This window comes from Nelusetta ayraudi, unplaced genomic scaffold, assembly GCF_046127955.1.
Source record: "Nelusetta ayraudi isolate G7.1 ecotype Tasmania unplaced genomic scaffold, CSIRO-AGI_Nayr_v1 ptg000002l, whole genome shotgun sequence".
In the NCBI taxonomy this organism is placed as follows: domain Eukaryota; kingdom Metazoa; phylum Chordata; class Actinopteri; order Tetraodontiformes; family Monacanthidae; genus Nelusetta; species Nelusetta ayraudi.
The window spans coordinates 40972-58388 of record NW_027466052.1 but is presented as its reverse complement, the minus strand read 5'-3'; the positions used below and the strand labels follow the sequence as shown (position 1 = coordinate 58388).

Sequence of the window (17417 nt, the reverse complement as noted above, 5' to 3'; positions counted from 1 at the left end):
GACCCACAACATTTTTCTTTCTCTCTGCCGAGCTCCCTCCCGGTGCTTTTCTTTTCTCTCTGTCAGGAGGGCTCCCCCAGATCAGTGGGGATGAGCTGAAAGTTGAACTACCTGTTGACAGGACCTCTTAAAAAGCCCTCAATGACATATTGTGCGATGGGGAAAGAGAAAGGGGAGGAGGCCGAGGCTCCTGTTCATTCATATTTCTCAGCGAGCTAGCGAGTCGGCGCTTTCAACATGTCTTCCATTCCTCTCTGACATTTACGAGCGTTTTTTGTCTTTGGCGTTTCAGTGTCTGATAAACAAAAAAAAAACAAAAAAAACAGAGAAAGTTTGAATCGTCTCTGTGCAAAAGTTGTAATTTAAAACAAAGCAAGACTGCAGGTTTGTTCAGGCACATTGCGGGATACAGCAATCCGACTCCAGAGCTTCCTGTCTCTTTGATTGTGCAGTTATGAGTTGTGATCAAGAGGCTGCAGGCATGGGATGGAGCAGGGATTGCATCTGGCAGGGGCTACGCGACTGTCTTCCATGTGCGGTTCAGAGTGTTTTCGCCTCATTACAGAAAGTAATAATGCAGCGAAGTCAAAGAGTTGAGAGACGGAGGAAGGAAAACAAGGCAGGTTTTTTCTTTTTTTTTTTATTATTATTGGATTAATTAGATGCCTCGCAAAGACCACCTGCGAAACAAAGGAAAACAAAAGGCAGACGGGAACTTATATCTTTGTCTGCTCAGACCGAACTAACTTCTACTCAGAGGAAGGAATGACCTGGGACCTGGTTGTTTGTTCTTTGAAAACACACTCCTGGCTTTGCAAATGGGCCCCGTGCCTCCCATTGAAGCCTGTGAAGTCACAAAATATTTAGCATTCAAGTCTTTGTGCGCGCAACATATGGTAAATACCCGCGTTGTCCCTTCGACATCAGGTTGCCGCCGCCGCAGCCTCCCCCATGTCTCATTAATGATTTGGTGCAAAGATGATGGAATTCATAGCCGTATGAATAATGATTGATTTGTTTAATGCAATGAATTTGTTCATTAGGACTTAATGAGGTATTGCTTTGCGATTAGTCAATGGCTTTCGTGTCGATACGTGTCAAAAATAACAAAGTAAAGTTCAAGTAATGGCTTTTCGACCCTTGAGTTTCATCCCATCCTGTCTTAACTGTCAAAGTTTTGTGAGGGAGTCGGCGAGCGAGCGAGAGAGAGAGGGAGAGAGAGAGAATCAAACCAGGCAACATATTCCAGAAGCACATTCAAAAGTTATTTGGAAAATAGTTTATGCTAATATGAATTTATAATAGGTAGGCATTGCAAATAATGGCACTGCCTTTCATCCACTTCAATAATTCATATGATTACAATTAGAAAACATATGAATCCCTTTAGCATTTATGATGCATAGCACCATTGATAAGACAGAAAATGAAGCAAGCACATTCAAACACTGACTGAAATGCGCTTCCATTGTGCTACAGATACCACTTATAATTAAGCTGAGCTTGAAGAGAAAAAGAAAAAAGGGAGAGCATGAGAAAAAAAACTCTTTGGTTCAGAGAAACCAAGTGAATTTGCTGCGTGTGTGTGTGTGTGTGTGTGTGTGTGTGTGTGTGAGTGCGTGCGTGCGCGCGCGCCCGGCGACGTGCAGACGTGCAACGGGTTTTGGGTCGTGTTTACGGGTGCACGTGGCGCTCTGCTGAATATTAAACCACAAGCTAAAAAGACAACAGCAAAAGATGTCGTGAGAACAGGTTAAAGGAAGTGTGTGTGGGTTCAGAGGAGCCAATAGTTTTAATGAGGCACCGTCGCTGCACATGCCAGGAAGCGATAAGTTAGCGCAGGTTAGAGTAACGGCATTCAGACGCAGCAGCAGCAGCAGCAGCAGCAGCAGCAGCAGCAGTGAGGCGACAGGCAGGCAGGCAGGCAGGCAGGCAGGAGTTGTTGCGCAAAAGGCAGCGTGGCGGCGAGGCCTCGAGGTCTCTCGCAATCCAAATGGTAAGAAACACAACGATCTCCAGACTAATCTGCTGTCGAATCATCCCAATGTGTGTTGAACACTTTTTAAAATGTGTCTATGTCATGTTTTGTGTAACTAAGGATGGTGTAGAAATATAAACAGCAGCATAGAATCTGACTTTAGTTTGTTGGTGGTTTACATTTTGCACCGTGATTTCGAGAGGGCACCAGGGTTGAATTGTTGCCTGCCGTCAAAGAGCTCGTGTTTGAGTGCATGTCGCTGCCTCTGTGTGTGTGTGTGTGTTTGTGTGTGTGTGTGTGTGTGTGTGTGTGTGTGTGTGTGTCACTACCCACCATTCACCACCCTCAAATTTCCTCACACTGTGTGTGTGTGTGTGTGTGTGTGTGTGTGTGTGTGTGTGTGTGTGTGTGTGCGTGTGTGAGTGTGTTGATTCGAGCAGAGGGGGGATGTCACATAAGAAATGTCCTTTTTAATCAGGGGAAAAAATATAAAATGACTCGGGAGCAAGGCAAGCATATTAATGTGCCTCATTTGCATACGCTCGTCAGCCAGGATACGTTTGTAAAAAAAAAAAAAAAGAGAGAGAGAGAGAGAGAGGGGAGAAGAAAAAAAAACAAACTGGATTCGTCAGTTCATTTCACATTATTCCATTGTCTATCTGCCTTTGTTATATGTTAAAGATAAAGGCTGGAATCAAATTGAAGAAAAGGGCAAGCTGCTATCTCCCCAAATGAGTAACAGCTCATCAGCCTAGTTTAAATCACAGATTTCTATTCCAAAAGGCAGCCGCCTCTGTAAAAAAAAAAGGCTCCATTCAAATAAGCTCTGCTCCAATATAAGCACGCCTGGCGACGGAAGCTGGTGTGTCACATAAATACAATTTAAAACCTTGGTCATTAAATGCAGAAATGAAATCTTTGTTCACCTATTCTCCCTAGTGTTTCCAATAAACATGCACATCTCTTATAAATAACCATATGTCAAAGTGCTATGGGGCTTGACTCAACCAATGCTTTCTTGCTTCAATTGGAGCATTTTAACTGACACAAAGTCATGCTTTTATTTTATTTAATTTATTTTAAATTATTATCATTAAAGCAGGTCAAAGCATTTTTTTTAAGATCCACGCATGCTATTACAGCATAATATGTTGATTATATCCTTGAATAACAATTATGTCACATTGCTTAAGATACTCTTGTGTGACTGTGTGTGTGTGTGTGTGTGTGTGTGTGTGTGGTGGTGGGGGGTGTAAAAAAAAAAGAAGGAGGGAGATTTAAAAGGGCAGCCCACAAGTGTCACATTCCTTTAATGCTAGTGGAAAATGGTAACAGTGTTTGATTCATGTCCACAAGATAAGAATCCACCGTCCGCACAGTGTGTTGGAGGGGACAATGGCTCAAAGAACAGTCACCCCTTATGTCCGCTGACCTCCTACAGAGGAAGGAGATGGAGAGACAAAGAACGGTGGTGAGACAATTCCAATGATTGGCGAGGAGGGTAAAATGAGCCGTGCACAGACATTCTGTAGGTGGAAATAATAATAAAAAAAAAAAAGAATCTCTTTGACTCTTTGACTCTTCTTATCTGGGCTAAATACTAAGAAACAAAACAAAAACAGCTCAACAACAAGGGGCCGATTTACTAAGATCCAAAATAAAGGGCCGATTGTTTTGCGTGCAGCAGGTGATCTGCTAAGATTTCGTGAGTTATTGCCAACATGCGCAAAAAGTGAGCTCGACGGCCTGATTTAAAGCAGTACTTGGCAAAAGTGTCTGCACATTACTCCAGGACTGTACAGTGTCACAGGAGGTGAGGACTGTTGCCTCTGAGGTGCTCGTTCTGTAAAGTCAGTGCTGGTCAACACTGTGTCTGGACTGACAGAAGACAACACTGGCATGAGGGATTTCAACATTTAAAACAAAATCTAACAACAAATGTTGTCACTGTGTGAAATATATATACAGTATACATATACAATTCTGTGTTCGTACACTCTCTCTCCCTAACACACGCACACACAGGTACCCAACTCACCTTCTGACAAACTGTTATTTTTGTTTAATTGCTTAATGGAAATGAAATCCCAAAAAAAAAAAAAAATGCTTTCACTATCCAACTATCAAAGTGATCACGGCAAAAGGCTTTGAATCAGATGGCTTGTGTCTGCAGCAAGGTCAACATCTGCTGTCCCGCGTGTGGCCAGTGTGTTGCGTTGCGCAAAGTTAATACCTGCCTTCCAAAGGTGGTGCCAAATAAAAACACAAAAAAAGAACGGCCGCGACACATTTCAGCTTCGGTGAACCACAGCGCCGCCACTGAATAATCTATTCAAATCTTCTCTGTGCCTTCTGTCAGAAACTATCTACATTTTAAATTTTGCCAAAAGTGCTAAATGGACCCTGTGTGTTGTTTTGCCCGTGTGACAGTCGCAACCAGCATTAATCAGTGTAATGACATTTTTTGTCTGTTTTCCATGGGCAAACCTTTAGTGCATGTAGTGTGCTTGCACCCATGTATATACTTATATGGTTGTGCTCCGTTGCTGCCAGACTGGTTCCATATTAGTGGACCAAAGTGGGGCCCAGTTTCTCTCAAAGTGAGTCTCACCTAATGCCAGTGCTTTGCCTTGCCGCTCATGAAAAGGGTTTTTCATGATTAAAATCATGTGTTACAACACAATGGCTGCCACCGTTACCAGGCAGCATGCTAATCAGCTTAATGAGATATTATACAATATTTTGTTGACCAAAGCACAACTGTGGCTATTGTTTTGAAGGGTTTGACCCCTGCCAGCAGCCAGAGGAAGTGTACAGATAGATGTTTATACCTCTCCATCTGGAGAGCAGATGGATCTGCATTAAAACCAATGTTATTCCTCTTTGTTATTTATGCACTGATGTTACACATATGAGCACTTTCACGAAAAAGCCCAGAGTGTCCGGAAAATGATGATACATCTTTGCAACATTGTGGCAACCCAAGGCTTCAGCATTAGTCTTTGTTATACAGAAAGTGTCAGCAAACATTAAAAAAGTTAGCGCTGCTACCTCCCTGCCCACTCAGACGCAAGGCTGTGATTTTGTTTTAACTGTCTTTTCATCAACAAATCCATCTTTGGCTGCATTTGGAAGCCTTTCAACCCAGCCAACTGTTGTTTTCTCCAGCCCATTTCTTTTTTTTTTTTTTTTTTTTTTTTTAAAGAGTTAAGTTGAGAGAAAAGCCAGGCGGAGAAAGAACAGAATGGATAAGGAAAGCAGGGGAAGAGTAAAATGATTCACATCAAACGTAGCGCAGCTCTTTAATAGAATTTTGTGCCAAGACAAGTGTCGTGGCAACACGATAAGAGCGCCGTGTCTACTGGAATAACCCCTTGGTTTTAAGTGCTATTGTTAATATCATAATTGTAGTATTGCAGTGGCATCCTGACAATGCCACTGCTCTGTTTCATTAAGGCGTGTAATTGGTGGAATTCTGATAGGATGGGCAGAAGTCGCTTAATTATACAGCGCTTGCTGTGTTTACAGAGTAATTATTCCATCCAAATGGTGTTACATTTTGAAAAAAAGTTGCAAGGAGTCACGGTATTTTCTTCAGGCCGTTGCTGCTGACACTTAACACAATGCATCAAACATAATACATTTTATTTATCTGTTCTGGGTGTCGCCGTGCAAGTGTTGTTTGCCTAAATAAAGTAACACATTGGGGGGGGGGGAAGTATAAGAACAGAAGTAACCAAACATCTTATGAATATAACTGTCATCTGTGATTTTGTTGAAGAAAAAGCAATTTGTTAATCTATTTGTGTATGCTTCCTTGCCCTTTTGAGATTGACAACTTTACCAGTAGTTCAACAAAAATGTGTGCAAGACAATCACTTCACGTGCATACCTCTCTTTTTCTGTTGTTGTCTCACAGGATGGAAGACTCGAGTTTGTGTCTTGGTGTGTCGTCGGCGGTGCCTGACGCTGACGCCCATCTCAGCAGTGCAGTGTTAAATGGCCGCTACCCTATCAGTCAAAAACTTCATCAGCTCACCGCCCAGCTGGGACACGCCTTTCCTGACCTACACCGCCCACAACAGATCCCTGAAGAGAAGGCAGCCACACCGTTGGATGAGAAAACCCACCACGCCGCCCTGGCCAGTCAACCTATTAGCAGTCAGATGGCCCTCCTTGCCAATCAGCTTAACCGAGACATAGACGCCGGAGCACTGAGTGGTTTGAACGGTCGCGTTGACTTGCAGCAATTCCTCAATGGGCAGAATTTGGGCATTATGTCGCAGATGAATGATATTGAAGATGATACCCGGAAAAATAGAAAGTACCCCTGCCCACTGTGCGGCAAACGTTTCCGGTTCAACAGCATCCTGTCCCTGCACATGCGCACGCACACTGGTGAGAAGCCTTTTAAGTGCCCCTACTGTGACCACCGAGCAGCACAGAAAGGCAACCTGAAGATCCACCTGCGCACCCACAAGCTGGGCAATCTCGGCAAAGGCCGCGGCCGCGTGAGGGAGGAAAACAGGCTCCTGCACGAGCTGGAGGAGAGGGCCATCCTGAGGGACAAGCAGATGAGAGGAAGTGGCAATCTGCAGACAGCTCCGACACCCCACCTGAGCATCAACAGCAGCTCCAACACTAATCAGCAACAGCTAGGCCCTGCCTGCGGTCTTCTGCCCCCCTCTGGCCTCGTCACTCCTGAATCGCTGTCCCAGCCTTCCTCTTCGCCGAAGTCGGCCGGTACCCAGGACGAGCAGTCTCTGAACCCAACTCCGGGCTTCCGCTGCACCTTCTGCAAGGGGAAGTTCAAGAAGCGAGAGGAATTGGATCGACACATACGCATCCTCCACAAGCCCTACAAGTGCACTCTGTGCGAGTTTGCCGCTTCCCACGAAGAAGATCTGATAAGTCACGTGGAGAAGGCCCACATCACAGCTGAGACTACCCAGGGCCAGGGTGGCGGCGGCGGTGGCGGCATGCAAGTAGCCAACGAGTTCCGCTGTGACGTTTGTGGCCAGGTGTTTAGCCAAGCCTGGTTCCTCAAGGGCCACATGCGCAAGCACAAAGACTCCTTCGAACACTGCTGCCAAATCTGTGGCCGTCGCTTCAAGGAGCCCTGGTTTCTCAAGAACCACATGAAAGTGCATCTGAACAAGCTGGCCATCAAGAGCAAGCCACCACAGCCCAGTGAGCAGGACATGGCGGCAGTCAACAGCATGAGTAATCTGGCTCAGGAAGCTCATGCCAACCTTTATTCCCGCTACATCTCCTGTCTGCAGGGCGGCTTTCTTTCACCAGATAAACATGGTCTGAGTGAGCAACACCAAATTCTGGCCAAAGCTGGGATAGCCATGAAGGAAAAGGAAATGCTAGGGAAGCTACTGGGGCCAATGGCAGGTGGTATGGGCCACGGACTGGGTGAAAATGACAAGCGCTCACTCCTGGGTTGTCTCAACCTTGTGCCGCCACTTAAGTCAAGCTGCATGGAGCGCCTCCAGGCGGCTGCCAAGGTTGCCGAGATGGACTCCCTCAACAGCTACCAAGCCTGGCAGATCATGGCTCGTGGCATGGCCATGGATAGAGCTTTCATGCCGAAAGAGCAGCAGCAACAGCACCATATGCCACCAGGCCAGGAAGATGAGATGAGTGGTCCTGGAGCTTTAGCCGCCTTCTCAAAAGAGAAGCAAGACTATTCTTTGATTGCCTCCAATGATAGCTTGAAGCAGAAGCATCTCTCAGAGGCCTTGCAGGGATCCAAGGCCACTGGCGGAGCAATAATGTCCATGAAGGAGGAGGGAAGAGGATTTGATAGTCACCGTGACATAGTGTCTCACCACGGTGGCGCTGAGGCTCCAGGAGCCCTCGCTGGCTTGGGAAGCCCAAACATTGACTACAGCCTCTCTGGCATGAAAGAGAAGCCCTCCGAGTGCCCCGACTGCGGCCGCATCTTCAGAACCTACCACCAGATGGTCGTCCACTCGCGAATCCACGGCAAAGACAGGCGGGTCATCGATGAAGCGATCCAGCAGCAAGGCGTCGACGAGCGCCGCGGCTCAGCCAGCGACCCCGAGTCCCAGTCCATCAGTCGCTCCACCACCCCCGGTTCGTCCAACGTGACGGAGGAGAGCGCGGTTGGAGGAGGACACTCTCAGACAGGAAGCGTCCAAGATGACAGCCCCCATCCGTCCTCACCATCATCAGGTGAGCCAAAATACACCTGACGGTGAATGACAGCCACTTGTATTCAGTCGGTCTATGGAGAGACGGATCAAAATGTGATCCCATCTATGTTCCCAAGTTTGTCTTCTTAACTCGTTTTTTCCACATTCATACCTACACAGAGTAGTTTCAGTCAATCAGTCTTATTTAAATGTCAGTATACCTCAATGTGTCAAGGATATCTTTTGAAAACTGACATGATGAAAATGCCTGTTGATAAGTTGATCCTCACGGTCCTCACATAGCCGAGATGCTAATATTGTAATATATCAGCCAGTCGCTTCCCGATTTGCCATGGGGGTCAGTCACTTTGTGACGCTAATGTCCTCGCCTAAAGACTCTGCCAGCGTGAAATTACACTCACGGTACTATATAGCAAATGTTCACCTAAAAGTAAAGAATGCAACCATAGCAGGTCAGTTTCATGGTCGACATGACAACGGTTCAGCTGACATTAGTATGCTTTTGCTGTTGACAGCAGAGAACTCAACGCAGGGAGAGCACTTCACTGCATTTATATTTGTAATTCCTTTCCCAGTGGAACACGAGCAAAGACGTCGAGCATGGGGACAAATTTATTTTAACCGGAGCGATTAATAAATGTCCTTAATAAACACGTCTGAGACAGCCGCGCCCCTCCCTCCCCTCCACTCGCCCAGCAAACACAGGCCGACTGGGTTTTGATAAGTGTATGTTTAGAGGGATTAAGGGAGGCTCGTTGCTAATGATTACAAGTTTTTAAAGGTAACTTTGGCTTGCTCCTCAGGGCACCGCGCTGCCGTTAAGAAGCGAGCCCTGTAATTAGGTCACGACGATGCGATAATCAGTCGGTTTAAGCTAAACAAGACACTAATTAAAGATATACATATAAAGCAGGTCAGAAAAAAATGGCAAACTTCATTTGCACAAGCAGGGATGTGCTTTTAAGTCTTTGGGAGAAGAAAATATATAAATAAATAGAAATATAAATCAAAGTGGCTTAGCTTAAGGCTGTAAGCAACTTAATTCCACCAGTGGAGACGGAATTGTTTATTTATTCACAGAGGCATGAAGTCCTTATCATGCCCGTGTAGTGTGATGGGTTTGAACATGGGACAGGCTATGTTTATTTTAATCTAAGAAATAATAACAGACAACCCCCACCCCAATTAGGAATTAATGAAAATGAGAGTGAGATAAAAACCTATTTTCTTTATAGAGACTATTAAACATAACACTTTCTCAACAGGGTGGGGGTGTAGTCGATGTAATTATCTTCTGAATTTTAATGCTGGAAGTTTCTCTCTACCCCCCCGCCTCTCTCTCTCTCCCTCTCTCTCACTCTCTCTCTCCCCTCTCTTGAGCATCTGATGGGTTTAGCTTGTGCCGTTTCAACACTTTCAGAAGCATCGTATTAGCATCCAGTGTTTCATATACAAAAAAAAAAAAAAAGCACAGGCGGGGGGGTGAGGGTGGAGGTTGAAAATCAGAATTGTCACATAAAAACCAATAGCATTTGACACCGAATACCAACAAAGTTCACACACGGATGTGATTTAGTTGGAGTGGTTAAATCTCAGCCACCCCAGGCACCATCTGCGGAGAAGGATAGTGTGATTAAGTACAAAAACAACACAGCGGCAACTGTGCTTCATAATGGCCTGCTGCTTGTCAAAGGCCTTAGATTTGTCCTTCCTGCTGCCTTTGTCTAACTGCCTCAAGATACAGTTTTTTATGTTTGCTTTCTTTTTTTTTTTGTTTTACAATTTTAGTATTTTAATCTCGACCTCTGCTGTTCTCAGTCAAAAATCCGAGGCTCAACTGCTCCGTGCATCCACAGTCTTAACACTGCCACGTGATAAGCCTGTCCCCCCAGTGTCATTGTCAGAATTCACAAGAAAAAAAAAAAAAAAAAGCTGAAATATGGGAAATGTTAAAGGTTTTTCTAGGTACAAAGAAATAAATTTGTGTTAGAAAATACGCTTCTGTATAGTGTAAAGTTTGGGGTTTATGACAGATGGAGATACAGTTTAACCAACAACATGATGAGAGAGATAAACAGCTTAGTCAAAGAACAACATGGTAAACATGCTGGCTCTGCCGCTTCCTGTTTTAACCAGAAGAAGCGAAACTTGCCTTTCTTCACAGCTTACACAATGTGATTCACATTTGGTGCTCAGGGACTCTCAAATTAGAATCTTTGATGTGTGAGAAAAAATTGTCTCAATCTGTGGAGAAAGGTGTCATGCCTCTCCCCTGCATGTTTGTTGTGCATGCAAGTGTCTGTATGTGTGTGTGTGTGTGTGTGTGTGTGTGTGTGTGTGTGTCAGTGTGTGTAAGGTTTGCGACGTCTCAGTGTGTGTTAATACCACTCTCTTGTTATAAACAGGATGTGGCCACTACAATTATCTGTATTTTCATATCACAGGGTTGTTCCTTTTTGTCTTTTCTTTTCTTTTCTTTTTAAAACTGGGGAGTACAAACGTGATTGCCCCCAAGCATTTGAGCGTCTGCGTGCGTTGCAAGCCTCTGCTCCTGCCACCTACACAAAGCAATTTTGAGTTAAACTTGAATTACAGTAATCAAAAATAACATCTCAGCTGTGAAAGAAGGTCAGCTTTTGCGCTTTTGTCTTTGCTATGTCAGTGATTTAAAATCAATGAATGAACAAAGGAGAGGGGAGAGACAAGAGCAGCCAAACAAAAGGCTTCTTTCAGATTTGCTTCATCTTTACAATTTAGCCGCGCCGCTAACCTTGGGTATAAAGTTCTTTTTTTCCACATATAACAAAGAGGTAATTACATTCGTGTCCATCACCGCGTTTTGTTTATTTGTTCATCTACCCTTGAGCTGCCGGCTCTTTGGACTCCCTGGCTGTGATCGGGCCTCCTGTTAAAAGGTCTCTGTCTTCCGAAACTTTGTTTCTCAACAGGTGGACACAAACTCCGACATTTGATGCTGCCTGGCGCTGTACTGCTTATACCAAGTGCATGCCAGTAAACCCACCATTGAAAATCCTTTTTTTTGTCCTTTCTTTTGCTGATATAGCCTCCCCATTCTGCTGCCAGATTGTAGCTGAATGAGTTTTTTTTTTATTTTTTTTATAAAGGCTTTTGCTGCACGCATAAAGGGCCTCGAGCAGCAGGAGTCCCGCTTACATGTACCTTCACAACCTTCCCAATATGCGTAAAAACCTCACTCCCACCTCTTGGCTCAGTCTTGTAAAAGACTCCGCACACTCCCTCTGGCTCTCTTTTCTTCTCTAGAGAATCCCTCGTGCCTTCATTTTTTTTTTTTTTTTTTTTTTATAGGAAGAACAACATTTTAACATGGCAAGGATTAGCTCGCATATCCCTGCTCTTTACCACGGCTCAAACAAGCAGACAAAATGCGCCGTCTATACAAAGTGAAATTGGATTTGCCAACTTGATGCCTTAGGTTATAAAGCATGGATATCCATCTAATTGCCGCAGTACAATGGGGCCGTAATTACACATGCGGACAAACTGTTACAGTATAATTACTATGTCATTAACAAGAAAAAAAAAGCAAAGCTGTCACAAGATGTAGGCTTATGTGAATATGAATATGAATATGAATACGATGGTGTATAGGAACGCACTCTAAACACATTTCCATTGAGATTCAGTTCTATTTCTTGAGACGTTCACACCCTGAACTTTCACATACTTAATTAAACAAATGGCAACTCTATTATATTATCCCTAACTAAACAAAGCCATATAGGACGGCCAGTTTGGTTTGTAGGACCTCCGGGTTACAACGTAAGACTTCAGAATTGGAGAAAGACATGAACCAAAACCACCTCAAGTTGCAACCTAGAGGAGATTCTTTCAAGTGATGCCATGCCAAGTGTTTCCATCAGATACCTGATTCCTGGATTTATCCTCATTATGCATTAACACAGTGAGAATGCTCCAATTCTTAAGAGAGCAAAACCAACTTTTCATCGGCACCATCGATCACACAGTTGTCTTAATCTCTGGAATAAGCAACAAACCCCTCCTTCAGTTTTAAGCGTTACTCCTACACCTCTTCACGCAGCAACACAATGAAATTAGGGCATAATATATGGGTGTGAAACTAAGTGCATGAAAAAATAATGAATTATGTCTCTTTTTTTTCTCCTCTGTTCCTTCCCTCTGCATAAATTACTTTGTCTTTGTAACTGACATCCGTTTGTCTGCCGCTCCCCTCGTCACACTATTCTTCTGCCCTCTATAATCAGAGAACTCCGCCATAACAAAACCTGAGCTTTCTGCCCCCCACTCATTCGAAGGAGTCTGGCCTGTCATATCTGTGTTTTTTGTGTGTCACCAAACTTAAATAGACCGTCATTGTGTTACAGGCACATTCATTCCCCGGGCTGTATTTTTTTTGTACAGTAGGTCAGGGCTCTGGTGTCTGGTAAATGATAAAACTTCTATTCAAACACACTAATTGTCAGTGTGCCACGCTGATTGACACGTCTCGGATAAATGCAGACTTAGTATTTTTGTACACGCTCGCACAATATAAAAGGCCAATTTATTTCTCTGTTCTCCTTTTTTTTCTTATTTCGCGCACAGTTCATTTGATCCCTCCCTTCGTCTCTCGCTCGCTCCCTCTCTCGTAGCCAGTCTCTCAGACTCAATTTGTAAATATTACCCATGGTGGGAATTAGCTGGGGCTTTTTAGATATTTTAAAATTCCAATTTTATTCCGACGAGTGTGTTTGATCAAGGGGAGGACTGCGAGCCTCGGTTTGCTCCTCAGTATTCCTGGGTGGCTATCAGTGGCTAGCCTTGTCCTTATGAAACATTTATCAGCCTGTTTTATGTCTTAATGATCGCGTTAGGATTCCCCGCTTGGTTATGAAGCCAGGGCGGGAGGAGGAAGGGGGGGAAAAAAAAGGAATAGGGGAAAAAAAATGGACTGTTGAGAGAGGAAAGAAGAGGGGATGAAAAAAAAAAAAAGACAGAGGCAATCCAGAAGGCAGAGGCTGAGTTGAGTGAGAGGAGCAGAGGGATGACAGGGCATCACATTCCTGGGTAAACAGCATCGCATTATGCCATCCACTCTTTTCAACTCCGAATCTTTGCCGAAACACAGCGCGCGCCCTTCCCCTGCAACGAGCGCCACACACGTGCACGCTCGCACCGCGCACCCCTCCCCCGCCCCGTCCCCGTCTCCCACCCGTTCCTTTTTATGTTTTTATAATTAAAACATAATATTTATCTTTCCATAACAGAAGGCTGCCTTACTCTGTCAGGTAGACTGTTTGCATATTAATATTCTTAATACATCAACAGGCTATCTTCTCCGGTGTCACTGCTGAAACCGAGCGGGGGAGAGACAAGGGGAAGGTGACTCGCAAACGTGCTTCCTCCTCCTCCTCCTCCTCCTCCTCCTCCTCCGCCGCTCCCCCCTCAGGAAGCGCCGCGCGACGCCAAACTTTGTCGGGGCTCAAAAGGGGGAGCGAGGTGACAGAGAGCAAACAAAAACAAGAAGGAGACATAGAGACGCAGCTGAGCGACAGAGTCATGCCCGTGTAAAAAGTGCACAGAGACAAAGAAATCCTGTCCCTCCTTCGGGTAAAACTGGTCAGCGCCGGTGGTAGTTTATGCCGGTGGGTGGAGGGCAGGGGGGCGCGAGGGGCGCAAAGCCGGGCGAGGGGCGAACGCCAAGTTCTTCCTCTCTGTCTGGTGACAGCTGTCTGACTCCGTCAGTGTGGGATTCCTGCGAAATGAGGCAGGGCTCTCGGTCAGAGAATGCAAATAGGCGCGCGGGGGCAGCAGCGACGGAGCCGCGTGGTCTTCAACCAGGGGATAGGATGGGGTGGGATGGGGCGGGATAGGATGGGATAGGATGGGGTGGGATAGGATGGGATGGAGGGTTCTCTTTTTGAATGAGTTAACTTGGGGCTCCTCCCTCCCATGTGTGAAAAAGCAAGAGAATACATTGGAGGGGCAGCCGTGTTGCACCTTTTCTGTCATAACCCCCCCCCCCCCAATACATCTGCATCCTCACCCATTAAAAAAAAAAAAGAAACATGACGTTGGAGCTTGAGAGCGACATGAAAATGGCCCCACCACCACCACCACCACTGCTACTAGGACCCCTAGTTGTAGTTATCTCCTCATCACAAAAGAGACACGGGGTGGTGGTGGGGGGGGGGGGGTTGAAGGGGGAGTCGTGGGGAGGAAGGGGAGAGTGGAAAGCGAAAGGGGTGAAAAAATGAGGGAGGGATTAAATCAAGGGATTAAGATCTCTGAGCTTTTATTCCCACCCCCCCCCCCCTCCCTCCCTCTCCCTCCCCCCCCCCACCCTGCCACATTCCAATTGTTCTTAAAATATTTGGCAATGTCAATTAGTAAGCGAGCAGAGCTAGCTGATGAACACAATTTTCCAGGCGACTGAGCACCCTATTGTTGTGGAGCGAACAGCAGATTTCTGAGGTCATTATCATTCCCTGTTAGCCGTGCCCAGCTGCTCTCCTACTGACTCCAGCCAAACTCTCCTCTCCTCGCCTCCTTCCCTCCCTCTGCCTCCGTCTCCTCGTACAACACTTCACCGGCTCGCCACTGGTCGAGATCAGGCAGCGGCCGCGGCGGCGACAAGGGGCCCTTAACAAGAGGGAGGGGCTGGAGGGGCCCGCCGGAGGGAAGGGGGGAGAAAAAAAAAAAGAAGTTGGAAAGGGAGAGAGTGTGGTGTTTAGCCCCGGAGTGTACAGTGAGGAGGGGGAGGGGGAGCAAGTGGCACCGAGGTGGTGCAGGTGAGTGAAAAGGGGGAAGGCAGGAGCGGACGTGTCTGATCTTTATCACAAAAAAAAAAAAAATCATTGTTTGTTCTGAAAGTAGCTGATTGCAGATTACAAAGCCCCGTTGCAGTGTGTGTGTGTGTGTGTGTGTGTGTGTGTGTGTGTGTGTGTGTGTTAGCATCAGCAGTCACACACACAAAAAAAAAAAACAAGAAATACGATCCAAGAAAGAGTGTGCAGCATTTTCTTATTCCATCCCTCTGTTTGGTAAGTTTTCCACCACAGACTTTAGAATGGTGGCATGCAATCACACGAGGCAGGAAGTGCGCGTCTGCCTTTCCAAAGGGTGTCCAAATGAGGCCGATCGCTTAACCTTAGCTTGTCCAACCTCTTGCTAGTTTGCCTGAGTAGTTGTCTGTTTTGGGGGAGCTAGTGTGTGTGTGTGTGTGTGTGTGTGTGTGTGTGTGTGTGTGTGTGTGTGTTTGCTGGAGAGAAAGTGAGAGAGGAATGGGAGGAGAAGGAGGAGGAGGAGGAGGAAGACAGCAAGAGAGAGAAAGAGAAGTGAAAAAGGGTGAGCGGCATCAAAGCGTTGCTCTCAGCTGCAGCTGCCAAGCTTCCTCGTCCCCAGTTAGCAGCCATCCAGCTGTCAGGCTGCGCAAAGAGGAAGAGAGGGGGGAAATCTCTCACCAGCCATATGGTCCCCAGTTCTGTCGGAGACACTCCACGCTCTGTGGGCAAATGGCAAACTCATATATCTAATCAACACTCTTAATATCCAGACCTGAGACCGAGTGTATTTCCAGAGTCTCGCCTTTCAGCAGCGGGCGAAAAGGCGGCATAAGGAATCTGACCGGACGCATTGACTGATGAGTTGAGCATTGACTTGATGTTTTTTGGGCCGCGAGATAGACTGTGTGCAACATAGCAGGTGCTGCAGTGGTTGATGTCCAATCGCACCGATCACGAGTGCATCATCTACGGTCTTGCATTACTTGTCTTTTTTTTTGTTTGTTTGTTTGTTTGTTTTTTTCAATAACTCATCTACATTTTTTCGGCATAAAACGTAGAAAAACAAAATTGAAGAAAAAAAAAAAAATCATCCACCCTGCCAACAATGTTTCTAACCCGCTCACACATAAATGCCCTCCCTGTCAATACTCTAGCAGGGGTCTCTGAATCATTAATAGCACTGCTGCTACTGTGAAATAACTCAATTTCCATTTAGCATCATTGTCCAAGCAGCACTCCCCCCCGCCCTCCCCCCCGGTTTTGCAGACATCTCTGGTTATAATGTCAATGTAACTACAAGTTGATTCAAGCTTGTGATCCACGCACCTTGATTGCGCGGGCAATGCAATATATAATTTACTATCTTATTTTGTTATGTATCGCTAATCTGAGAACGAGTGACGACCTCCAGTCAGAAAAAAAAAAAACAAAACATGTTAGTAATGCATAACAACAGTTTCCCTAAAGCATATTAATCTCGACGCTTCATGACACTCGAACATGACTTTAATACATCCTTCGGCTGCGCGGCAGCAGTTAGCGGTAGCGCAGCTAGCCCCAGAGAGCCCGGGCTCCAGTGTGGCTTTGTGGTGTGTCTGTTAGCAGGATGCTCCACCTGCTCGTCTAATCCCGGCAGGCCGCTGCCTCCAGTCTCTCCGGCTGCGGAGCGACGGGTGCCTTATTGCACAACAAGCCACTCCGAATCGCGGGGACGTGTGTCTGTATTACATTACGTCGCTGTGCAAAGCTTGGGAACCCCTCCCCCCTCCCCTCACACACCATAAAACCCACCCACCCCTCCCACTACCAACACCGCCACCTTCTCTTCTCCTCGTTGGGACTGAAGAGCGCAAATCCCTCCCCGGTTCAGCAAACAGCTATTAGTGTATGGATGGAGCATGTAGCCCGCAGTGAAGGTTGTGGATGTAGTAATTGGTATGTGTGGGAGAACAAGATAGACGGAGGCGACGGACGGCGGAGAGGGATGCGGAGGAAGTAGCGGCGGCGGCGGCGACGAGAGGAGTGGAAGTGGGGAGAGAAATTTCAAACAGAATCAAGAGGTGCGGACGGGGGCAGTTGGGGTAAGAGCGGGGGAGGGGCAGTTATCCCAGCCCCACAAATCTTTGCTCAACCCAACAACCTGAAGCAGAGGCCATTAAAACCAGGGAGATAGCAGCCTAGATGGATATGGCGGCAGCAATGGTTTGGAGGGACAGTAACTTTAATGGCCCCACTGGGTTTTTAATGAGTGTTGTGCCCCAAACAAAATGAGCTAATTAGTGTTATCATCCATATATCAGACCCTACACACACCCATGCATTCGCAGGCCGACACAAACACACAGCGCAGAGCACGTGCCGCTTCTTCTTCTTCTTCTTCTTCTTCTTCTTCTTCTTCTTCTTCTTCTTCTTCTTCTGTTTAAACAACTCTGGCTCCATGATTGTAAGGTTTTTGTTTTTTTTTAAGTT

The 17417-nt window shown here is 46.1% G+C and overlaps 1 protein-coding gene across 3 annotated transcripts in view; it reads left to right on the top strand.

Moving 5' to 3' along the window:
* Positions 1–17417, top strand: part of znf536 (zinc finger protein 536) — a 103189-nt gene that overhangs the window by 52230 nt on the left and 33542 nt on the right. For 2 of the 3 annotated variants that reach the window (XM_076029871.1, XM_076029713.1), the window contains one exon: positions 5898–8182. In XM_076029871.1, coding sequence (XP_075885986.1) covers positions 5899–8182 — 2284 coding nt within the window. In that variant the 5' untranslated portion in view covers position 5898. Of the gene's footprint in view, positions 1–1723; positions 1997–5897; positions 8183–17417 lie in introns of those variants that run through there. The other variant, XM_076029795.1, reaches the window with a different exon arrangement.